Here is a 26,749-nt window from a genome sequence, read left to right as displayed (position 1 = left end):
CTGTTTTGACATTTACACTTTAATTGTTAATTTCAACTGTATTTCTCGTGGTCAGCATTCGCCATACAATTTGTTCCTTGCTAATTTAGTCAGAGATGGCTTTGTGGCCGGGTTAGAGTCTCCCAAGCGGCTGTAATCATAACTCCCTGCACTGATGATTCCCAAAAGGATGAAACTGAAGGTATTAAAATAATTATAGTAATAATTATATATATAACTATTTGATTGATTTACATAATTTTTGGAGTATGACATTTTCATTCTGTACGTCTGGACTTTTTTTCTTTTAAAATAGTTTCAACTCTGAATTTGCACCAATATATTCTTAAAATGTTAAAAAAATCAACCAGTAATTCATTTTTCTTAAAAACAGTAAAAAAAAAATAACTAAACTTTAAAGCTCTAATATATAATTGATTAAAAAAGAAAATAAAAAGAAAATAAAAAAAGAAACAGGCTAGCTTTACTATATCACAAAGAATAAAATAAATCAATGACATGAATAAAACTGGACAACAGAAAAGACTTGCAACTTAAGGTTTCTGATTATTTTTTTTTAGATGAGGTCTGATTATTTTGATTCTTAACATCCTGCGGACTACTGTTCTCATCTTGGTTGATGTAACTTCAGACCTTCTTCATAAGTAGTAATATATATTTCCAATGCAGGCATATGCACTATTCCTTGCCAAAATTGCCATCATAGATACGTTGGTGAAACCCAGCGTAAATTAAAAAAAAAAGCTCAATGAACATAAAAGAGATAGAAGAAATACCAGTTCTCTAATTGCACTATTCTTTCATTCTTGCAGCATAATCACACCTTTGACTTTAAACAAGCAAAGATAGGTAAATATATTTCAAATAAACCACACTGGAGACTTCTTGAATCAGCGCTTATCGCAAATTCAAGCACTATTAAACGTGGAGGTTTCTATAATGTAGCGCCATTAATAAGTAAACTTCTATTAAAGGAACATAATTTAATTGTAGATACAGGTTAACCTTCTCATACCATAGAAACATCCCCTGTAATAATTAACACATATAATCTCAATCAATAAATTACATAACAAAAACACTCATTTTATTTCTGTTACACACCTATACGTGAATTTTAACAGACATAATTTTTTCCAGAAAGAATATTAACTGCGTTCATATCTTAAAAACATTAACAACTATATGACGTTATTAAAAATCTCCCTCTCTTTAACAACGCAAGCTTCCCTCTTTTTTTGAATTTCCAACGTCTTTTTCCATTATTGAAATAGAACAGCATCACACTTTGCACATGAAAAATTTTCAAATATTTATACCAATGTTTTTTTGTTTTCTTAATCTTATTCATCTAGAGGAAGTCTCGAAATAAAGATGAAATGTTGCTGAACACATAATTTGGTTCGTTCCTTTTTATATATGTGCAGTATGACTTTACATCCAAGGTTTAAGGCATAAAAAATACAAGAATTAGAATTGTCCATAGGGACACATGGTGTAGTAGATAAGGTACTTGTTGAAAATTCAGTTCTAAGTTACACTCTTCTGGAGGTTGAAGTTTCAATTAATGCAAATTGCAAATTACTTGGGATTTTTACCCAGTCATGGCTGACAGAAAGGCATGCTACTCCCATAAATTAAATAAAACATTCAGTTCAAAATTCTGTGCAGATTCCAAATATTGACAGAAATATTCCAGAGTTGTCAAATAGACATCTCGCTACTCTACGCTCCACAATCCCCTATTAGACATGATCCCAAATAGTAGTCCCTTACGTGCAAGTGACAGTACAGTATTAAAAAAGGCATGTTTAAGCGTTTGGATGATTAATCAAAATTAAAATCCATTTAGGGAAGTGGGGTACCAAAAAAAATATGAGCTTAAAATGTTTTTGCTAAATATGGACTGGTATGACTCCCAGAATTTGGACGATCTTATTTATAACTACGCGTCAGGACAATCAACTAATGAGAAGCCTTCCACCTCATTATAAAAATATCGAATTTTGGATGTAAGTCAGTTCGCTATCAGTCTTCGTCTTAACATAACTGAACCACTGTTGATCGTAACTGCATTGATTCTTCGCCAACGGGATTTACTACCGCCATCTTTGTACTAAAGAATGGCTCAACACTTAATAATTCTAAAGAATGGCTCAACACTTAATTTCCAATTTCCAAAATGACACTTTTATATAATATTTTGCATGTTTAAAACTTAATTTTTCACTACTGGTACTAATGATAAAAGTTTTTTTGATTTAAACTTATTAATAAAACAAAAATTTAGAGACCAAAATAATGAACTTAAGCAAAAATGGCAGAGAAAGAAATGTTTTGGTAAAAATGGCATCGATGTATAAAGAAAAAACTTACATAAGTAAAATATATAGATACAAATCTCACACTGAGTTCATCAAAATCTTGGAAAACATTAAGTTTGTAAAATTAAAAAGAAAAAAAAGTAGACGAGAACTTTTCACCACTTCCCCATAAAGAAATTCTCTTCTTTTTTTTTTAGGCGATTTTAGAATTGGTGGTACCTATAAGTATCATGCTATTGTCGGAATCATCTAGGCAGTTTATGGAAAATGACAGAATGTGCTGAAATCCTGAAAGTCTTTAAAAAAAAAAAAAAAAAAAAAAAAAAAAAAAAAAAATCAAAACTATTTTTCAACTATCCTCAGACTATTATAAAAATATATATATATATATATATATATATATATATATATATATTTGATTTGTATAAAAATAAAAAAGAGAAAAAAAAATCATTAAAAAAAATTTGTTTGCTATCAGTTACTTTTTTATTCAAAAAATATTTATGAAATTTGTCTTGCATCTTTTTTTCTTCATTTGAAAATGGTTTTAAAAAACTGTCCAATAATTTTTCATTGAAATTGTTTTCATTTTTCAATTAATTTTTCATTGAATTAGCTTTGTACTGACAGAAATATATTTTTCATTGAAAAAATTTAGCCAGCGTTTGCACAAAAAAAAAAAAAGTCACAAAAGTTCCAGTCGACATCTTCCGGCATTTTACGTAAACTGTCGGAACGATTCCGACAATAGCACGATCATTATACTCCATAAGTACTGAATTGGTATGAGGAATTAGAAACCACCATACCAAATATGGTTGGACTGTAAAAAAAAAATTGAATTTTATGAATGATTTTATGGGCAGCCAGCAATTAAATTTTAATCATCTTGTACATTTTTTATTTTTTTGTAAATTATTGCAATCAATCTTTCTTTATATTGAAAATTTAGTAGCAAAATGGCTGCATGGGGTGGGGGGAGAATTTGGCAATGGTATAAAAAGAAATGAAGATTTAATAAAAAAATTTTTTTTTTTTTTTAAAGCAGAGGAAAAGAAAAAGAAAGCTTTGTGCAAATCGTGAAAGCCGGATATAGAAGGAATATTAAATTTAAAAATACTTTTTGAAATTTAAATTGTTTAAGCAGTCAAAAGCAAGTATCATTTTTTTTTCTTCTAAGCAAAAAAGCAGGGATAAATGATAACAAAAAATAAAATAAAGTTTAATACAGAACGTTAAAAACTTAAAGATATAAAGGTTAGATTTAAAATCTTCTATAAAAATTTCCTACATAAATTAATTTTCCATGATTATAAAATGCTTACATTTAAATAAATAGGATCGCTTTTTATCAAGTTTATAGTGATAACATGAAATATTGCAATTCAATAACTGTTTGGATCATTTTGTTATTTAAAGTCATGTTCTTGTTAGATTACTTAATAAGTTACTAAAATGTTCCTTGGTTTCGGGATTAAGTTATGTTTTTTTAATCAATGTTAATTACTAAAATTAGCACTTTTCTCACCAAATCACTCATTACTTATTAAGTTCCTGTCTATTAATCTCACCCTCTTTCACTGTATGTTACTTGACTCCCTCCTCCCCCCTCACTCTTATTTCATACTCTCTCTCTCCCTGCGTTCTTGCCCCTCCCACTCTGGTGTTACCAGATCAGGCTGTCTGAAGATAGCAGCTAAAATGCACCAAACATTGTTATTGTTTTTTTTCCTTTACTTTTGCAAAACTCAATCATGTTTTGCAAGTCAAAAACAACCAAACCAAACACCATAAATAAATATTTGAAGATATAAAGAACTTGAAGCATAAAAATTTTTATTAAAATTACTGGATTTGGTATTAAATGACCCCAAAAAGGGTTGATATGCCACAAAACAACCAAACGAAGACACTCACCTCTCATATCCCACAAAGAAAAAAGTGACAAATGTTATCTAAGAACCCAAGAATACAAAGTCATCCATCATGCCAAACAATTACATAGATTTATCAATCTTAAATAATATTTCAATGATTTTCCCCTTTCTTTATATTTAAAAAAAAAATATATGTAAATCATTTCAGACAAGGCATGAAGCCACTTGATATAAGAGCTAAAAAAAAAAAAATTAAAAAAAAAAAAAATATATATATATATATATATATATATATATATATTAATTCAAGGTCAAAAACTAGTCAACAATGGGTGTTAGACGGATAGATTACAACCCAGAAAACAGTTATTTCTTCTAGTAGTGTTCATTCAACCATTCACGTTCCCAAGAGAGGGTTAGGTCGACGTGATCCACATCGTTGGCCAGCTAGAAGCCCTGACTTAAAACACCATGCAACTTTTTTCTTTGGATTTAGTTAAAGAAAAAAGTTTACTCTAAAAAGCCAAACGTCTTTAGAACTTGAAAGGCGATTATGAGAAGTGATTTCTGCCATTCTACAAGGTGATCAATTGACGAGATTTCCAAGCGGCTTGAAAAAATAAAGATGAATGCTGACGGGCAGATAGAATTTTAAATAAAATCTCACATTATGGATGTTTTCATATTCATGTTTTTTTTTTGTAAAAAAAGGAAGAAATTTCAAAGTAGAGATAAAATAGGGAGTGATATTCAATCCCGTTCGAATTTGAGAAAAGAAGGTGCCCCCATGCAACATTTTTCTTTGGAGTTGGCTGAAGAAACAAGTTTACTTTAAGAAACAAGTGATTTTATAAGAACTTGTAGGACGACTATGAGAAATGATTTCTGCCAATTTGAAACAATAACGAGTCCCCAATAAACAAAAAGCAATAAAAAATGTCCAAACAAAATAAAGAATTGCAGTGAATAAATTTATACAAAAAACAAAAACAAAAAAAAAAAATCAATGGATTGCGAAAATAAAAGAAATAAAAAATGAAGAATTACAAAGCTTGAAAAGATATAAAGTTTTAAGGTAAAACTTACTTCTGACATGGTCAGCTCGTTGCTGTATTAACTGATTTTGTTCGTGTTCTTCAAGCATGCGGTCTGCTAGGCACAACACACACACATACAGGTAGGTAAGTAGATGGGCAAGCAAAGAATTGAGGTATATAAACAAACATGCGGCTAGTGAGTGTGGTTTTAAGGAAGTAATTTGCTAGGCATGCATATATAAGGATAAAATCCGACCACATATAGGCAAAATAAAACTGAAAAATGGATAATCCAGAAAATATAAAAAACAATCACACACAAAAAAAAAAAAAAAAATCATCAGCAGATTACCATGCCCTTTATTATCCTTCCTCCAGTTGATTTTGCTCACGCCTAATCTTTTCGCTCTTGAGTATATACTACTATTTTCAATTTTCGATTCCAATCTCTGATCAAGACTAAGTTTTGATCACTGTTGAAATAGTCTTTTCCCTCCTGGCTGATGTATGGCTGGTTTGGGTCCTGTGCAGTTCCATAAGGTTCACTCTGTGGGAGTTGAAAACTCCCAGGCTAACTTGATTGTCACCCTTTAACTCAGAAGAGCGACCTAGCTACGTCACTTCCTTTTTCCCATATTTCTTTCTCTTTTGCGCCGGACCCTCAAACACCGATCCGGTGGAAATGGGCCACCACAGCCCCCTGGACTAGCCAGTCAGCCTTTCACAGCTACCAAACGCAAGTAACAAACTCTTATTCTTTCTATCGCTTCTTCATTTTTATTTATGTAAATAAATTGCATTTCTTTCGCTGATATATAACGGTATGTTTTCGTTTTCATTATGCGACCTTTTGCCTTTTCAATTCCTCTACCATTCAATACATACACCATTACACATGGAGATGGGGTCGTCTATCACACAGCAGATCATCCTGTCCCCAACAGATTGGTAGACCGCCGACGTGATATTTTTCAAAATGGTGACTTAACGAACATTTTCATAAAAGCTTAACAATCTACGTTCCAAAAACATCTTTAAAACGTTCTGTCACAAATGAAACACATACCGATATATCGTTGAATAATCAGCAAAATATACACAAAAAATGAAAGAAAAAACAACAAAAAACGCATTTTAAAAAAAAGGAGAAAAAATCTTTTTCGTCGCATTTTCAACTTTACATCTAAACACACGTGCGTCAATTATCTATCGGCCGCCATTTTGATTTTTAATACTCGTGGACAGATAAATGTAAACAAATCTTCCTCAAAAAACAAACCCAAAAAAACTTTTCCGCCGCAGCCGAAAATCCTGTCCCCAAAAACTCTCCCAAGCTTTGCCTCCTGTAAGTTTATTACTTGTTGCCTGTGATACCCTAATTGTGAACTGCCAACGGGTCTGTCCAGGCAATTTTTAATAGGTCAGAGTGCTCCTCTTTAAGTAGCGTTGGCTTGATTCTTCTAACCTTGTGTCACATCTCCCTGCAATGGGAAGAAAGTAAATAAGTACCCAATCTGTGACCACCCACTGACTTTGCCATTGCCTCTTCTTATTCAGGGTGTACCTTTATTTTCACTTATCTACCCAATCGTCTTTTCTTACCAATCTGCCACCCCTATTTCCATAACTCTTCTTCTAATAGCCTTCCCAATTTTTGCCTATTTATAAAAAGGCTAGCCTGGGTGTCCGGCATTGCCCGAGTGTTTGGCTGCGTGTGTTGAGAAAAAAAAAGTGGTAGTAGGCAGGCAGGTTCGAAACTGCACCACAAATGAGGAAAAGAATGTGGAAAAAAAAAAAAAAAGTGTCCATTGCAAAACCGGAAGTGACGAAGGTTTAAATTAAAGCTAGTCAATCGAAAAGAGGGGGACAGCTTTCGAAAATATCAGCGAAAAAAAGCAACTCCTTGTAGAAAAGTACCCAGTTGAGGTTGAAGGAATTAATGTTTTTGGCCAAATTTTTTCGATATTTGTCGTCCGAAGGGTCAAGCTTCAAAATGATAAAAGTTTTAGGCAGACATACAAACAAAACATTTAGACAGGTGAGATTTATATTATAGATATCAAACATGCCATTGCTTCATTCTGACAAAACTTTTCTCCGCGAAAGGAAGCAAAATACTAGTCTGCATTGGGAGTTGGCAACCTTTTGGAACGCGAGGGTAAAAAAGCTATGCCGATTATAGGAGGAAGAGGGCCAAACATTTTGGGTTACATTGTAACGGAGAACAACAATGTTATTAAATATGTAAATTAATTTTATGTGCGTTTAAAGAAAACAAGTATTCATTATAAAATGAGCATATTCAAACAATATAATTTTTTTTTTTTACTACAGAGATAAAAAAAAAAAAAAAAAAATTTATCTTTATATCATGTTCTGAATAACGTGGTGGGCCATCCAAAATACACTTGAGGGCTCGATTCAGCCCGTAGGCCAGAGGTTGGCAACTCGTGGTCTATATGTTTCTTTTTGTTTTTAAATTTAGTTTTGTCTTTCATATTTTTTGGTTTATCCACTTTTCCATTTTTCTTGCCTGTACACACACCCACACACAAATACATATCCAGAAAAATATAGAGACCTGAAAAATTTGCTATCAAATTGTAAGTTGCACCAACATTTAGTAATACTTGAGAAAAAACAGAAACAGTTTTCAAGTACAAACTCAATGTATAAATTTAAAAAAAAAAAAAAAAAAAAATCACTTTGTTTCTGAATTTTTAAAATGAGAATTGATAATTCGTATCAATTGAACTACTGTCTGCAAGGACCCGTGCATAGTAGACAATATACTTGGCAAAAATTCAGTTGTAAATTACACTCTTTTGGAGTTTAGAGGGTTCAATCAAACTAAAAATACAATTGCTGATTACTTGGCTGATTCCATGGATTAAATAAAGGGTTTTGTTTGAAATTCCGTGCACATTCCAGAGTTCAACAAGGTACACTTGAAGAAATGTTGTGCAAATAACACTCAAGATGAGAACAGTAGTCCGAAAACAGTAATTCATCATTGGTTTAACATTCGTTTCATATACTTGCATGGGTCAGACAGCTTTTAAAAACTGACTGCCATATTAACCTATCTCTGGTCAAGGCTTTATTTATCCCTCTTTCTGTCAGTTCCATCCTTTTAACTTCCCAACCCAGGATTTTCTTGGCCGCCCTCAGATAATTGCTACCTCAATTGCTTTACATCTACTAACCCAGTCGTCCATTCATTTTTTTTTTTTTTTCATCATATTCAATTTGATTGATGGTTTAGATAAGTTCAACAAGATAGACGCAAGAAGGTCGGCGGTTACATTGATTAGAATGTTGTGAAAATGACACTCAAAATGAGAGTAGTAGTCCAATGAATCCAAATAATATGAATCGGTTGAAACATTGTAAAATAAATAAATAAATAAAAAAATAAATAAATAAAAAAGTAAATAAATAAAAAAGTAAATAAATAAAAAAATAAAAATAAATAAATAAAAATAAATAAATAAATAAATAAAAATAAATAAAAAAATAAAAAAAATAAAAATAAATTAATAAAAAAATAATAAATAAAAAAAATAAATTAAAAAAAAAAATAAATAAATAATGATCAAATTGATTTGTTTTGTTTTACTTCATATCAACTTTTTTCAGGTCATTAAATTGAATTCCTTGAGAAAAAAAAAAAAAAAAAAAGAAAGATTTTTAAAAAAACGATAAACCATTTTTTTTTATATATATAAGAGATAATCCTTTTCCACTTCATTTAATGTAAAATCAAGTTGAGTTCATAAATTTTTAAATCTTTATATTTTATTAATATAAATCAACTACTTTACAAAAAAACCCTCATAATTTCCATTTTTGTTTTAACAGTTTCTCAATTTTACCTACTTTGTAGAAGGTTTCTCTTATAGGAGCCAAATCATTGCATTTAGTAAGAATATATTTGATTGTGTATGGAGTCTGGCATGCATGACATGTTGGATGTTGCTCATCTTCAAGTCGGAACGTGTAATCCTTGTGTGACTGATGCAAAATTTCGATAACACTATCCCCTCGACCAAGTTGATTTCCCACTTCAACAAAAGACATCAACTGAATCATTGTAAGAATAACAGATCTTAGATAAGAGAAAAATCCAGGTTGTCCTCGACGGTCGTACATCTAAACAATATGATATAAATGCGGGAGTGCCTCAGGGGTCGATCCTTGGACTTCTATTATTCCTAATATTCATAAATGACCTCCCTGACAAAATTGTCTGTGAGATGGGTATATATGCTGATGACACCACACTCTATAACAGCAGACATGACAGGAAAACAAATGAACAAATATCTAAAGAAATGGCAGAAGCAGTAGAGGATGACCTCCAATCTTTAGTGGAATGAGGACAAAAATGGATGGCCACATTCAATGCTGCCAAGACTAAACTTGTTTCCTTCAATAACTACAAGAAACCTTCTCTACCACCAATAGCAATGGCCAAAGACTCTTTATCTGAAAGTACATTTTTTAAACTCCTCGGCCTAACATTCACAGGAAATAGGAGTTGGAAAAATTACATTGAGAGCATTGCCAGGACCGCTGTGAAAAAGGTAGGTTCTCTCTACCGTGCTAAAAAGCTACTAACGCCTGAAAGTATCTTGTACCTCTATAAGGCTACCATTCGCCCATGTATGGAGTATTGTTGTCATATTTGGACTGGTGCATCTGCTACTAGTCTCTCACTCCTAGACAAGGTTCAAAAGAGAGTCGCCAACCTGATAGGTCCTGAACTGTCATCTACGCTTCAGCATCTGTCCCATCGACGAAATGTAGCATCCCTCTGTCTGTTCTACAAGTACTTTAACGGTGAATGCTCCGACGAACTGCAAGCACTTGTACCCCTCAACGTAAATGACCCTGACAAAATCCCACCCCTTCACAGTTGAGATCCCTAGATGTAAGAGAGCCTTCTACTCCAGTAGTTTCTTCCCCAGAACCGCTAGACTTTGGAATCCCCTTCCGGGTTCCTGCTTCCCCAACTGTACTGACATGCAGAAGTTCAAGTGTAATGTGAACAGACACCTTGCTGCCCAACTCCCCACATAGTACGCCTGTAGCTTATGTCCCTGATAGTAGCCCCCTACATCATCAAAGTGGCAATGTGCCTGCCTTGTTTGGGGTGAAAATGTAATTTAAAAAAAAAAACAAAAAAAAAAAAAAAACGAGAACAGTAGTTCAAACAATACAAATTATCAATCCTCATCTAAAAAAATTCAAAACTTAAAAATCAAACAAAAATTATGATCAAAACCGTTTTTTATATTATTTAAGTCATAGAGATTGCAGAAGATTGCAACGCTAAACTTGGTTTCCTTCTTTCGTTTTTGTACTTAAAAAAAAAAAAAAAACAAATTATAACAAATTTACATATTAGCCTACATCTAGGAAAATAAAATTGAAAAGTATATTTAATAGTTCTAGAAGAGCAGTCCTGATTATAGTCAGCTAACATATTTCCTAACTTCTGGCGTGGCTGCTACCAGAAGCGGTGACAAGGCAAATCAGTTCCTTTGCTTTTTTTTTTTTCATGCCTATATCTTCCCTGTGCATGTACTCTTTTTTATTAAGTCTTCCCCATTTTTCTTCTTTTTTTTTTTTTTAATAATCAGTGAAAAGGTTTTTTTTTAATGTTATTTTAATTACGAATTATTGAAATTATTTTTTATTGTTTTTAAGAATTATTAAAAACATTTTCTAAAATCTTTTAAAACTATTTTGGGAATATTATGCAAAGAATAGTTTTTTTTTTAATGATGTTTGAAATTTTATTTTTATTTAACTATTTCATTTGTTATTTTGATTTCAATAATTTTATTTTCATACTTTCATGAAAAACTTATTTTTAAAATAAAAAAAAAATTTATTCATAATTTCATAAACATATTTCTTATAAAATTTCAAATGAAATAAAAACTTATTTTTTAATTTTGTTATAAATAGTGAAAATAAAGACTAATTGTGTTATTTTTATCTGTATGATTTTGCTAATTTTTATTGTATCTTTTCAATAGTGTTCTTTTCTTGTATTTTATTTCAATAAATCGCTTCACGGTGGAAATACTGAAAAACAAAGTGAAGGAACTGATTTTTCTTGTTACCGCTTCTGGTAGCAGCCACGCTGGAAGTTAGGTAAAACGTTAACTGACTATAACCGCAATCCTCAATATCAATACGACCCAAGTGTAGGGAGGATGGGAGGGGATGCAAATGAGAAAAATGAATGAAATAGGTTTATCTTATTATATGAAAAGCTGTCACGAGTCACTCTGGTTATTTTTTTTTATTCTTGTGACATCATTCAGCTGATTATTATACAGAATTATGATCATGTTGACATACCAGTTCTCATAAGATCACCAAAGTTATGCAATGTTGAACCTGAGCAGTATTAGATGGGTAACCATTTGGGAATACCAGACACTGCATGTAGAACAATATCAACACCTTCCTTCAAAAATTGCAAAAACCCAACATCGTCATCTGCCCTGAACAGGATATACATATGACAGGGGAACTCATGTGAATTTGATATTCTCTGGACACTTTCTCCTTTGGAGGAAGCCGGTTCAACCCACCTAGAGTGAATGCTGCTGGCATATATATATAATATGAAGAATAAACCTTCAATCACTTCTATATTCTTCCAAATACTATAGATACACATTGGCACACACATATATTGAACATATATATCATATCCTACCATGGCAAACGCAGTATCCACCAATCTTCATTTTGTAATCCCAGCAATCTTCATCCACAGTTTCCATGTATCACCCTCTTCCTCTCACACCCCATTATTTCGCTCCTAATGTAGTTATCGCTAGACGTCTCATCTCTAATATCTTACCTATCATCTTCTCTCCTCTTCTGATGAGAAGCATTAGGCTTGGAAATATCTAGATATAAAGAATTTACTTATCCTACATGCCTAATTGATGTAACATCCATATTGAATAAACAAATTTATATGCATTAGTATTTATTTTTATTCTTCATATGCTAGATAAGCTCCAAATCAATTTGTTGTATTATCCCGATAAGTTTCCTCTTAAAGAATCGATCTTATTCTTTTAACTCGCCCAGATATATATATATATATATATATATATATATATATATATATATATATTTTAGTCTATCGATGCCTCTTTCTTTCTCTTTATATATATATATATATATATATATATTTTAGTCTATCGATGCCTCTTTCTTTCTCTTTATATATATATATATATATATATATATATATTTTAGTCTATCGATGCCTCTTTCTTTCTCTTTATATATATATATATATATATATATATATATATTTTAGTCTATGTGTCTTTCTTTCTCTTTATATATATATATATATTTATTTATTTTAGTCTATTTATGTCTCTTTCTTTCTCTTTATATATATATATATATATTTTTTTTTTAGTCTATCTATGTCTTCCTTTCTCTCTCTCTCTATATATATATTTTAGTCTATGTCTTTCTTTCTCTCTCTCTCTCATATATATATTTTAGTCTATGTCTTTCTTTCTCTCTCTCTCTCTCTCATATATATATTTTAGTCTATGTCTCTTTCTTTCTCTCTCTCTCTCTCATATATATATTTTAGTCTATGTCTCTTTCTTTCTCTCTCTCTCTCTCATATATATATTTTAGTCTATGTCTCTTTCTTTCTCTCTCTCCATATATATATATATATATATATATATATATATTGTATATCCTGTGTAAGGTTTGTTAGCAGTATTTGCTGCTGATCCCTGAACTGGCTGCCCATCACTATCTTGACTGCTACATACTCTTGTGTATGATCTGCATTCATTTTATGGAAGAAGTCGGCTCAATCCATCCTGGGTGAATGTCAAGTCAAATCACTCAAGATGATCAGAATGAGTGAAGACATTTTTTTTTTCATGTTAATGTGGCAGCATTCTACCTTGAATCGGCTGAGCTGGTTCCTCCCAATGGAATTATTACAACTAAATGAAGGCAGTACATTTGACAATGTTGAAACGAATGAGCGCTAATCTCAGTTCCACTGCACATCTATAAACCAGTGATCACTTCTGAATCTAGCTTTACTATTCAGAGCCAGGTTTTGAATTTGCTGCCTCATCACTTTTTCCAGCTCAGAAGTGGAACCGAATCAATGACTTTATGGATAAATTTGCATCTTCCTCCCTTTTTTATTACTTTATTAAGAAAAAAAACAATATGAAATTGACAATTAAAACAAAGATAGCTGCCAGAACAAAGACACGATGTTGAGTCTTGTACAAACTTTTTTTCTTGCAGCCATTATATTGTCATGCATTTTTTCTATCTAAGCAAACAATTTCTAATTTTTCTGAAGAGTATATGTATGAAAAGAGACGTTATCGATATAAATATAATAATAACTGTTTGTTTCTGCATACCGAAACGGATCTGTAAAAAAGTGTATCAAAATTTTAACATTCTGAAGGAACTGTTTTGTATGAAAAATATTTGCATCTTGGAATGTAACCGTACTGTTATTCTTTATATATATATATATATATATATTCGCTGACTGGGCCATGTGCGCAGGATGGATGATGGGCGCATCCCTAAAGACCTTCTCTATGGCGAGCTTGCCTCAGGCTCAAGAAAGAGGGGGCGACCCCATCTTCGCTACAGGGATGTCTGCAAGCTTGACATGAAGGCTCTCTCAGTGGACAGGAATACATGGGAAGCCTCTGCAGCTGACAGAACTGCCTGGAGGAAAATGATACACCAGGGGATTATCATCAGCGATGGGCCCTCCATGTTGAAAACGCTGCAAGGAGAGCTAGGAGAAGAGCGAGTGTACAGGCGGAACAGCCGGACGAAGCGGCAAATTGCATAACAACCTTCGTATGTCAAGGCTGTGGCAGACTATGCAAATCAAGAATTGGTCTCTACAGTCACACAAAAGGATGCATACAGGCAACATCTTAATACGGCGCTGATCCATAGTCGTTTCGACTGACGGATGCCACACACACATATATATATATATATAGTACTTCATTATTATATCAATAGATAAAATAGTTAATGACAAAACATGTGTCCATAGATAACAATTTTATCTATTATAATAAGTAAAATACATAGACTATGAATAAATGTAGATATGTGCTTATATTTGTATGCAGCAAATATGATTTTATTAATGTTTCTATGAAAATACTGCCGATTCTATTTTTAATTGAAAACTGATCCAAATAAATAACTACTAATAAGTACTCAGAAAGTAATATTGTGCTGCATCGTTCAATACAAATCATAAACTCACATTGTAAGAGACCATCTTTAATTTACTCTCCCATTCAGCACCTCTCGGCAGACAATGTTCTTATTTTTTGCCCTGTTTCTTTCGAATGTTCCCCTTTTTCGCATAACGTTTCACTGACTTCTTTCTTCGATGAAGAACTGCTGCACATCAAAATTACAAGTTCCTTTCTCACACCATTACAAAAATGGATCGTATATTAGTTTAATGATATTTGAAAATGATGTCACATTAAAGGGAGGTCACTCATTCTTGTCTAGTGTTACCAGATATTTTATCTATCGATCTTAAACAGGGCTCAATAAATGAGTAGAACTAGTTAGTTATGAAAATATATGGCAATATATATTTTATATATATCTCCATAACTTATATTGATAGATGTCAATGTTTGTGCTATAGAAATTAGTGTGTTAGCAGTTAGAAGAATGAAATATCGCTAACCTAATCCTAAATTTTACACAAAATCTAAAGCCGGTATTGAAATTTTCCTTCCATTCCATCTGGAATCACTCACGGCAATTATCAGTTAAATTGATAAAATCTATATAATATTCTGCATGTTTCTTCCTTATTTAGTCCATACGTAACGCTTTGAAAAAGACCAAATAAAATTTTTGAAGGTCAAACTTAAAAAAAAAAAAAAAAGCCAAATCCATGAAATTTGGCCCTTTTTTTTTTTTTTTTTTTTTAAAAGCAGTTTAGCTTTGAAAAAGACCAAATATAATTTTTGAAGCAAAAACTGTATTTGACCTTTTTCAAAGCATAAAATATGGACTAACTAAAAAAGAAAAAACGAACAGAATTTTATATAGATACTACTCAAACAAATTTCATGAGTTTACACAAATTCAATCAAGTTTTGTATCCATTATTTCATAAAATTCTTCAATATAAGGGAAAATAATTTTTTGTTGAAAGATGAATTGTAAAAGCAACGATGACAACACTGACGATCTATGAGAATGGGAAAGGTGATCAGCATGGAGGTGAAAAAAGTGATTGTGGTAAGGGGAAGGGGTTCAGGGTCGAAAGAAAAGTAAACAAATGATAGGCATTTTTTCTTTTTTTTTTTTAAGTGAAACTTATTCCTATGCGGTGTAGGGTAAATTAAAAAAAAAGTTTTGAACAAGGGGCCACGGTCAGTCACGTGTCTGGAGGTTCAAGGAAAATTCCTTGAGAGAAGAGGAATTCGAAAGTCCATTCTGGGAAGAAAGAAATTCAACGAAAGGATTTGTTTAAAATCAAAACTGGATAGACAGAGAAAGAAAGATGGTGATATATATATATATATATGAGAGAGAGAGAGAGAAATATGGAGAGAGAGATATGGAGAGAGAGAGAGAGAGATATGGAGAGACAAACAGAAAAAGGTAGAGATGGAGAAAAAGAGAGAGTGATGAAGGCAGAGAAAGATGGACAAAAAGAGAGAAAGGAAGAGAGAGAGACAGAAAAAAGAAAACTTTTGGTAAATTGGAAAGAAATCATCTTAATTTAAATGACATGAGTCTAAGGTGAATATTCTAAAACATTTTTTCGATCATTTTTTTCTTATGTTTTATCGTTGGTGCAACTGTTAACTGGATTTCACAATTTGACAAAATGAACAAAGCAAAACATTTTTTGAGTATCATTTTATCTTGTCATAATTTAGCATTTTCAAAATAAATATAAACATCAATTCCTAACAGTTTTGTAGCACTTTTATATCCAAGATTAACCTAAAGATTATATTAAACCTCATGTTTAGAATCCTTATTCTAATTTTGATCAAAATCTATTACACCATTCTGATTATAGAAAATGTCAAAAATTTCCACCATCTTGAAATGCAGAGAATCTTGCGGAATTGGTGCCAAACTCGATGCAAATCTAGAGAATATGAATTTTCAAAATATTGGAACAGAATTAAAGCCATGTAAAACAAATATGAAAGATGGGGTGGTGAAGGGGGGGTGGGGGTACAGAAATCCAAAGTTCAACTGCCATGATGTATTGAGTGCTAACTTGAAATGTTTGGACGTCTGCTGGTAGCTTGTTCCATAGCCAATTAACCCAAATCTGAAAATATGCCTTTTTGTCAATTCAGACAAAATCATTTCAAAGTTTCTGGAAATTTCCATAAAACCTTCACTGCAAAGTCAGTAAAAACACTCCTATGATTGGAAATTTTCACATATAATATCTGGAAATATTTCAGTTTTTTTTTTTTTTTTTTTTTTTTTTTTTCTTTCTTTCTAATTTGCTTTGGTGTTATATACCCCCCCCCCAAAAAAAAACAACATAAGGTGCAACATGCATCAAAATATAAAGAAAATCAGACGAACATAACAGATCTTATACTGTTTGCCAAACTCCAGTCCGTCACATCACCTGTGTTACACCCTGCGCTTTTTTTTTTACAAGTACTTCCACAAAATTAGTTCTGATCAATTTACTGCAATCGTACCCTAACCTACTAAATGAAAATATTTGATCCACTTGACTAACAACGAAATCTCCACCCCCCCCTTCACTGTAGAAGCTTATACACGTCAAGGGTTTTTCTACTCTAATAATTTTTCTTGAACCGTTTACCTTTAGAATTCCCTCTGCTCTCCAGTCCATACTAACATACAAAAATTTAAATGTAATGTGGATAAATATCTTGCTGCTCACCCTTCTCCTCCAATAAATCTGGTCCCCATCATAGTAGCCCCTTAGCAACCACCTAAGGCAATAATAAGGGTTTTGGCTCAATAGATGACAGGCAGCATTTTCTGCGAGTGTTTCTGCTTCATGGCACCACTTACAAGAGGAGGTAGTGACGATGACGATGCATACCCAGTTTAAAATCACATTGGACAAACATTCAGATGTTATACGGAAGCGCACATTTTCTAAATGTACTTTTACGTGGCTTGTTGCATTTTGCTATTTTTTTTTTTGGCGAATAAATTTGTTTTTCGTATTATTTCGATTATTCAAACTACTATTCTCATCTCAAGAGTTATTTTCACGTTTCGGTCAATGTAACCTCTGACCTTTTTCAGGTGTATCTTGTATGTATGGAATTTCAAACAAAACCCTTTATTTAATCCACGGGGGTAACATGTTCTTGTTCCATCAGCCATAACTAGGTAGACGTCCTATGTAATTCGCAATTGTATTCTTTTTTTAGTGTTGGTGTTACCCCCACTGAGGAATTGAACCTTCAAACCTTCAACTGCCAAAAGAGTGGAATTTACTACTTTATTCACTTTGGGACGGGTCTGTACAGATTCCCAAGTTCAACAGAAAGATTCCTGTAGCACATCAATGGCCATAAATGACAACTAAAAAGTACATAGCAAGCATACCCAGTGAACCAAGTGCAAGTGAAATACAAACGATTGCACTGAAAGGGACGGCTAGAATCCTGAAAAGATCTCTTGGTTGGACTCACTAAAATAGGGGTAAATGTCAGACATCTGGTTAGATGTCCCATCCCCTAGAAGAAAAAGTTTAAGAAAAATGAAAAAAAAAGGGACAAAGTTCTCTCTGATTCTCTCTTTCTGATCTCAAGCACGTGGTACAATCGGGGAAGAGGTAGCTGGTTACTTTTAATGCATCTAAAACCAAGCTTCTATCTTTACATCATCAATGCTCTGATCCCCATATGGCATCAACTGAAATGAATAGCTCTCGTCTTGGGGAGGTTTCATGTTTTGACAAGCTTCTGGGTTTGACCTTTACTCCCGATTTGAAATAAAACACGTACATCAAATCTGTTGCCAAGATTGCTGGAAAAATGGTGAGATCCTTCTATCAATACAGTAGATATTTCACTGCTGATGCGATTCTCTACCTATATAGGAGCCAGGTACGTTCAAGGATGGAGTACTGTTGCCACATCTGGGCAGGAGCTGCTAGGAAAACCTTGTCCTGCATTGATAGAGTTCAAAATAAACTTTGTTGCGTTGTAGGAGATGTCCTTTTCTCTTCCCTGCAACCTCTTTCTCATAGAAGAGATGTTGCGAACTTGTCTCTACTTCATCGTTATTTTCATGGCAAGTGCTCGTCTGAACTCCAATCTATGGTTCCTCTCGCCAAAATTTGACGAAAAACACTTGTCTAGCTGAAAACATTATCAATAATTTCCCCTACTCTTTATCTGTGCCTAAGCCTAAACATAGATTCCATAAACAGTTTCTTTCTCAGTATGGCACGCCTGTGGAACTGTCTTCCGTTTGCCTACTTTCCAGCTGACTACAATATGGCCGTCTTCAAGTCCAATGTAAACAAGTTCTTGATGAGCCATTCCACTTAAGTTAACAAATTTACCGAATTTCCACTACTAACGATTACTATGATTCTGATACTGTACACTCTTTAACCCTTATCCTCGAGTGGCCGCTGGGCCTTGATAAGTGGTGACTCCTATGTAAAAAAAAAAAAGTTTGACAGAAAGATTCCTGGGTTCAATAGAAAGATTACCCGAGTTCGACAAAAGACACCTGAAGGTTAGAGGTTACATTAGCTGAAATGTCAAAAATAGCACTAAAGATAAAAACCATAATCTGTGGAATGCCAAATTATCAAGCCTTATGCCAAAAATTTGGAAACAAATCCTACGTGATTTGAATATGCCACGTTCCGAGTGAAAGTAATCATAGATATTAAAAACAAACTTAAAAACCAATTTCATAAATAAAATTAAAATATTCTAGGTCAGAAAAATATTGTGCTTGGTTCATTATTAAAAAGAACGAAGAAAATCAATTTGAAATATGAGGCATGCAAAAAAAAAAATAAAATAAAATAAAAAAATAAAAAAAAAGGTAGTGTGTAAGGATTTAACCAGGACAGAAAAATTATAAACCCATCTCTGCAAGGAGCCAAGATACAAAGGGAGGAAAAACAAAAAAACATTGGATACAAAGGATATATGAAGTCCAATAGCTATCTTAAACACACACACACAGGGTGTATTAAAAAAAAAAAAATTAAAAAAAAAAATTTTTGTTTAAAATTAAAAAAAAAAAATAAATTAAAAAAAAAAAATAAAAAAAAAAAAATGTAATCACACTTTAACTATTATCAGCATTGTCTGGACAATAATGGTCATCAATTTGAACATTTGCAATTACATTTGTTTTCTGTACTACTCCACTTCATTACATCCATAAATAAAGGTCATTTGAAGTGTGAGTACATTTTCAGATGTTCTTTTTTGGCTCTGTGTGTGTGTGTATATATATATATATATATATTAGTGATATATATTGCAATATTTTCCCCAATTCCAATAAAATTACAGATTCCGTACCAAATTTCTGATTCCAATACAATTACCAATTCGGATTCTTTAAAAAATCTCTAAATATTTAACTATAGAGTTATTTGTATCGAGTACAGTTAAAAAAAAAAAAAAAAAAAAAAAAAAAAAAAAACACCTGTTAAATGTGCAAACATTTTCTCATGCCTAAAAATACACTTGTGGCCGACGACTTACAGATTTTTAATCGTACTGATAATTTAAAATCCATAAATATTTATTATTTTATCAATATCACCAGCAGTGGAAGATTTTCCTTTGAAAAGAATCCTCTTTGAAATTGAAAATAGACACAAAATTTTCTGATTCTGATTCCAAACTCCCAAATCATCCCAACACACACACACACATATTTTAAGCCTCCCTCTTTAGATAGGGCACTGTCGTAAATAATCTCACCCGCTACTTAATTGGCTGAAAATGCGAAGCTCGTTGTTTGTTTCTTTACGAACAGACGATTTGAGCACTATAAAAGTGGTGGCGGGTGTCTATTTAAATAGACATTCCGACGAGCTATTTACAGGCGTTGATTCCATGGTCGACTGGGAGAACTGCCGACTGTCAACACGACGGTTCTAGGTTCAATCTTTGGCTTGGGAGAGATGCTAGTCTAGCGGCACTGATGAGTTGTGATACAACGAAACAGGACTGTATGTCAATGACTACAAATATATATATGCACACACACACACACACACACACACACACACACACACACACACACAGAGGGTGATCCAAAAGTAATTCCCTACTCTAAAATAATTATAATATATTTTTTAAGTATAATTTCTCCAATTATTGAATATTAGAAGAAAGTATATTACATGGAGTTTTATTTAAAATTCAATATGGCCACCACCATTCGCCACCAGATTTTCAAGTCGAACATGAATCACATCAACTGATTTGATGAGAAACTCTTGCAGGATGGAACTAATATCTTGACATATTCTCCCTTTAAGTTCTTCCAGATTTCTTAGTTTGGTTGAGTAGACTTGTTTGTTCAACAAACCCCAAAGAAAAAATTCACAGGGTGTTGAGTCAGGACTTCTGGTTGACCATTCGTGTGAACCACGATGACCCATACATTTTCCCGGAAATTGGGCATTCAGCTATTCACGAACAATAGCAAAGTGTGGAAGAGCACTATCTTGCATGAAACGGAAATTTTCAATATTATCCCTAGCACTGATAATTAGCTAAACTTCATCTAATTATAGTTATTTTAGAATAGGGAGTTACTTACAAATCACCATATATATATATATATATATATATATATATATATTAGTGATGAGATGATTTCAATACTTTTGCTGATGCCAATACAATTACCGATTCCATACTAAATTCCTTAATTCTTATACAATTACTGATTCCAATTGTTTAGAAATCTCCAAACATTTAACTAGAGTTGTTATTTTTCCTCTTTTACCATAAAAACAGGTTAAATATGCTAATATTTCCCCAAGCATAAAAATACACTTGTGGGGGATGATCTCTGGATTGTACTTCTACTGATAATTTAAAAACAATAAATATTTACGATTTTAACATTCTACCAACAGTGGAAGATTTTGTTTTAAACAAAATCCCATAAAAAAGACAAAAGAATCATTTTTAGCATCAGAACATAGGCACAGTTTTTTTTTTCCGATTCCGATACGCCAAATGTTTTGATTTTTCTGATTCCTGATTCCAATTAACCATCCCAACACTAATATATATATATATATATATTATTTTATATATATATATATATATATATATATATATATATATATATATATATTATTTTATATATTTATCCAACACATGAAATTAATACTTACCAGTTTTCTTTTTTTCTTTTTTAAATTTAAAAAAAAGAATTAATTTTGCATTTTCAAAAATAGTGGAGGGTTAGGGCATGCGCGATTTTACACTAAACTAGTATCAAGCATTTCTAAATTTCTATGATTAAAACTACAAAGAAAATCTAAATATATACCTACTGTCAATTGTATATATATACACATATGTAAAAAATAAAGACAGCTGATTATACAATAATAACACGTACCACGTAAATCCAAAATTTGCTGTTTAACATCCTTCGTTGTTGATTCAGCTTTCCTTAGTTGTTCTAGAAAGAGAATAATAAATTTTTGTAAAAAATTTTTGTTCTTGTCCAGAATTCTTCCATTTATAAAAAAATAAAAATAAATAAATCTGTATGATGTGTATATACCTATAACAAAACAAAAATAATTTGAAAATGTTATTTTTCTGAAGAAAATCATTTTTAAGTGATTAATGGAAATTCCTAGGCATTACAACATAAATCTCTCAAGTTTGAATTATGTTGAGTTATTTCCCTTTGTTTTTTTTTTTTGGATTGTTTTCAAAATGGCAGACTATACAGTTATTTAATTATGCATAAAAATTTTATTTTCTTTATAAAAATAAAACTACTCAATTTATGTGGATTTTGGAATATGATATTTTCATTTCAGCACAGGCACATACAGATTTTCCTTATTTTTGTTTTTAATGTAAGGGGAATTCTGGACAAGAACCGAACATTTTAGGTGACACTCAGTGTTGTTTAGTAGTAAAATACACTTAATGATATTCTAATTTATACAGTTTTCGAATTTATTATAAGAGTAAATTCTCTATTGATTATTTTACATTATATTGTACCCAATATACAGTCATGATTTTATAAGTAAAAAAAAAAGACTTTGGTGCCATTAGCTAGAATCCAAACTGAAACCAAAATTTACAAACACACAAGGATACCTGGACGGTCCACAGAGTTTTATAATTATTTAGATATTTTAATAACGAAAGAACTTAATAAATGAAAAACTTTTTTGACCCCAAAAGTACTCCCGATCACCAAGAATATTTGAAGAATTAAGATAACAAACCTTTCAGGTTTTCTACATCAACTTGAGGCTTCTCAGAATCAACATGATTCGGAACTTGATTGGTCGGCGAATGGCTTAAAGTGTCATTGTTGCATTTCTCTACTTGCTGGTCAACCTTTTCCGGACGTTGTAATGTCCACTCGGACTCCAACCCTTCAATTTCCGCTAAAAAAATAATTTTAACAGATTATTTAAAAAAAAAAAAAAAAAAAGGCATACTTATAAAATATAGGTAGACTCTAAAATAAATGCCATCCGTGAAATCATTTGATAAAATTCATATTTTATGCAATCCAAACATAGTTGGTAAAAATAGTCAACGTTTATACAGTGTAGGACACATGAGAATCATATTTCAAATAAAAATTCTTTAATATCAAGCAAAATTTAATTAAAAATAAAAATTAGTTTTCGTATTTTGCCGATGTGATACTGAAAAGCAAGGGGTGATAAGTCAGTCTGTCATTTAATCAAGTAATAATGACTGGCAAATCATCAAAATATAAAAACTATAAATGAAAAAAAAATATTGAATTTCAAATGAAACAAATGGTGCCTAACTTGTCAGGTCTCAAATAGTAAAATATCTAAAAATTACAAAATGCGATAAGGTAGAAAAATAATTATTCATGGAAAAACCTGTAAAATCTAGCAAGGTGGTTTCAAAATCTATCGATTTGAATTGGAGTGTTCACGGGAGGCAATTTAGTTTTTAATTTCTTGGAAAAGTAATTTCGAAAAATTTTGAAACAGACTTGAGGGGATTGAATGAACAGTAAAAAAAAAAAAAAAAAAAAGTTATTTTTAAAAAATTCACAAATTATGTATGTATGTTATGTTTATTTTTGTTTTGTGAATAAATTTTGTTTGCTACAAATTGTGTTTCAACTTTCGCTTGTGTCCTGTGACCCAATATGTCCGACCAAGCATGTAACCTTATCAGAACTGTTTTTCATGAATAACTATTTTTCTACCTCATCGTTTTTCATAATTTTTAGATATATTACTACTTGGGACCTGACAATTACGTAGGTACCACTTGCTTCACATGAAATTTAATATTTTTTCATTTGTATAATATGGAAGCACCAAACTAATTTTTATTTTTTAAAAAAATTCTACTCAATAATTTTTCATCACTTTTGGTGAAGATATTAGTTATTCTTTGCTTGATACACGAATATATTGAAGAATTTTTACTTGGAATGTAATTTTCGTATGCGCTCTATACTGTATAAGCACCATAGACTTCACTCCATGCTTAATTTATTTGCCCTGTTTCACTTATGAATTTTCAACAGTCTTTAATTTATTGTTATGCAATGATATGGAGGGACACTTTGGAGATCGTTTTATCAGGATTTTATTGTAATCCTAAACATGTTTCACACTCACTGAAACTTAGCCCCTCACTCTCTGTCGGGTTATTTCGAAACAATCTCCAAACTATTCCTCAGTCATATCCAGATATATTTGCAATGCAAGGATGCACATTTGGAGTATATATATATATATATATATATATATATATATATATATATATATGGCACAGTCAAAGTGACACACCGGTTCCAGTTAGATCACCAAAGATAATCAATGCTGTGCCTGGTCAATACAAGATGGGTGACCATATCGGAATACTAGACACTGTATGTTGGAAGACATCAACACCTCCCTGCAAGAACTACAAAAACATAACATGGTTATCTCCCTTGATTGACTAGGGACCACTTGTGAATTTCATATTCCTATTACATTTCCTACTTTGGAGGAAGCTGATTCAAGCCACCTATGCTGCTGCTGCATTTTGGGCATATCACTGAATAAGGACAAAATGAAGACTGTTGGATATTCACAACTGCAACATGGTGGACAAGTCAGTGATAGAGTGGTTTATTTATTGTAAATATGGTTGAAGTGCAAAAAGGATTTTGAATTTTATGGACAATTCAATTTGGGTGACCTCCTCTAAGTAGGATGAAAAGTAAAATTTGTTTTTAAATTACATAAATAAGTTATACAAGGAACAAAACAATAATTGACAAACTTGTTATTCCATAAATATTTGTATTTATTTCTGTTTAGGGTGCTTGTTCAGAAGGTCACCTATATTAAAAAAAAAATAAATAAATAAATAAAGTAAAAGTTATATGATGTACGTACCCATGATAGAAAGAAAATATCATATTCCAAAAACCAATTAAACTGATCAAGTAGTTTTCTTTTTAAGAAATGAAATAATTTATAAGTGATTAATGGGAATTTGTAGGCATTACAAAAATCTTGCAAGTTTGTATTATGTTGAGTTATCTCCCTTGTTTCTTGAAACTTTTCAAAATGGTGTTGCAAGACAGTTACTCCTCGATTTGCATAAAATTTGATTTTTTAATTTTTTTTCTTTTCTTAAACATAAAATTGTTTGATCAATTTACGTCATTTTTGGAATAGAATATTTTCTTTCTGTCACGGCTACATACATCATACAAATTTTTCTTTATTTAAATTTTGCTTCTTTTTTTTTTTTTTTTAATATAAAAATATTAATGTAGAGTTAATTCTGGATAAGCACTTATTTCAAAAGCAGCTGGAAGGGAATAAAAGGTACTCACCTACTAAATGTGTGTTTAAGTTACTACTGCAATCTGTTTGTCTTTGAGACTCTTTCAGTTGAACTTTAAAAGAAGCAAATGTTCAATGTCAGAAACAAATGAAAGCCAACAAACCCACCAAAAAGAAAAAAAAATTGTGTGTGTGTGTGTGTTAGGTATGTTCAAAATTTTAGATGAAAACAGATACAACTAAAGTTTAAGGTGCAGATCCACAATTCAACCTAAATAAAACAACAACAACAACAACAACAACAAAATACAAAAAAATCCTTATGATCTATGTACCCATCATGGAACAAAAATGTCATATTCCAAAAATTATGTAATTTTATAAAGTTTTTTTTTTTATATAAATACAATCATTTTTAAATGATATAAAACGATTAATGTGAAATCATTAGCATTACAAGGCTGACTTTGCAAGTTTGAATTATTGTAGAGTTATCTGTCCATATTTTTTATTCATGACAGTCCTTTTGCTTACTCATACTTTGATTTTCTTAGTTAAAAATAAAGTTTCTTGAACAATTTACATGATTTTTGGGATATAACATCTCAGTTCGATAGCAGGTATATGCATCAAAGATTTTTCTGTATTTTTTTTTTTTTTATTTGGTTGACTTCTTCTGGACAAGAACCAAGTTAATTTTTTTTAAATTCAAAACCATTGCCACATTTATTTTAACATTTTCACAAAAGAAAAACTAAATAAAATTTTTATGATTTCAGGTTCAAATGAACAGCTACAGCAGGAATTGGAATACAACCTACTAAAGCTTGATTGTCGCAGCTGGTGAATTTCAAAAATGCAATTTGGACGTGAGGACATTTCAGAAGCATGGTACACAACAAAATTATGTTTTAAACTTGGAAAAAATGCCACAGAAACGTATTGGAATGCTTCATATTGTTTTTAGACCACCTTGCATGAATAGACCATCAGTTTTTGAGTGGTATAAGAGATTCAAGAAAGGCAGGGAGTCTGTGAGGGATGATGAGATGTGTGGAAGGAGTAAGGAAGTCAGAACACCAGAATTGATTGGCCAAATAAAGAATTTCATGGATAAAGACCATCATGTGTCTTTAGAGACAATAAGTGCACAGATTGGTGTCAGTGTGGGAACTGTACACAATTATTTATGAGGAACTGAAGATGCAGAAGATTTGCACAAAGTTTGTTCCAATGGTGCTCCATCCTTGTCACAGACTATTTGACCAAGATGAGCATCAAAAAAGTTTCTCACCCTCCATATAGTCCAGACCTTGCTCCCTGTGACTTTTGGTTATTCCACAAGCTCAAGGAAAATCTTAGAGGCTGTCATTATGAAACAATTGAGATGAAAGAGACGCTCACACG

General features: G+C 31.8%; 1 protein-coding gene across 50 annotated transcripts in view; it reads right to left on the bottom strand.

The window, feature by feature from the left end:
* Positions 1-26,749, bottom strand: part of LOC145249698 (uncharacterized) — a 369,665-nt gene that overhangs the window by 30,717 nt on the left and 312,199 nt on the right. For 32 of the 50 annotated variants that reach the window (XM_080111516.1, XM_080111542.1, XM_080111526.1 and 29 more), the window contains 3 exons: positions 25,393-25,455; positions 22,784-22,948; positions 21,931-21,993 (listed from right to left, as the gene is read on the bottom strand). In XM_080111516.1, the coding sequence (XP_079967642.1) occupies positions 21,931-21,993; positions 22,784-22,948; positions 25,393-25,455 (291 nt within the window). Of the gene's footprint in view, positions 1-5,287; positions 5,351-21,930; positions 21,994-22,783; positions 22,949-25,392; positions 25,456-26,749 lie in introns of all 50 variants that reach the window. The other 18 variants (XM_080111510.1, XM_080111534.1, XM_080111512.1 and 15 more) reach the window with 1 other exon arrangement.

This window comes from Euprymna scolopes, chromosome 28, assembly GCF_053919585.1.
Source record: "Euprymna scolopes isolate OS-2025 chromosome 28, ASM5391958v1, whole genome shotgun sequence".
NCBI classification, from domain to species: domain Eukaryota; kingdom Metazoa; phylum Mollusca; class Cephalopoda; order Sepiida; family Sepiolidae; genus Euprymna; species Euprymna scolopes.
The sequence above is the reverse complement of the archived record's forward strand: the minus strand, read 5'-3'. Positions and strand labels throughout refer to the sequence as shown.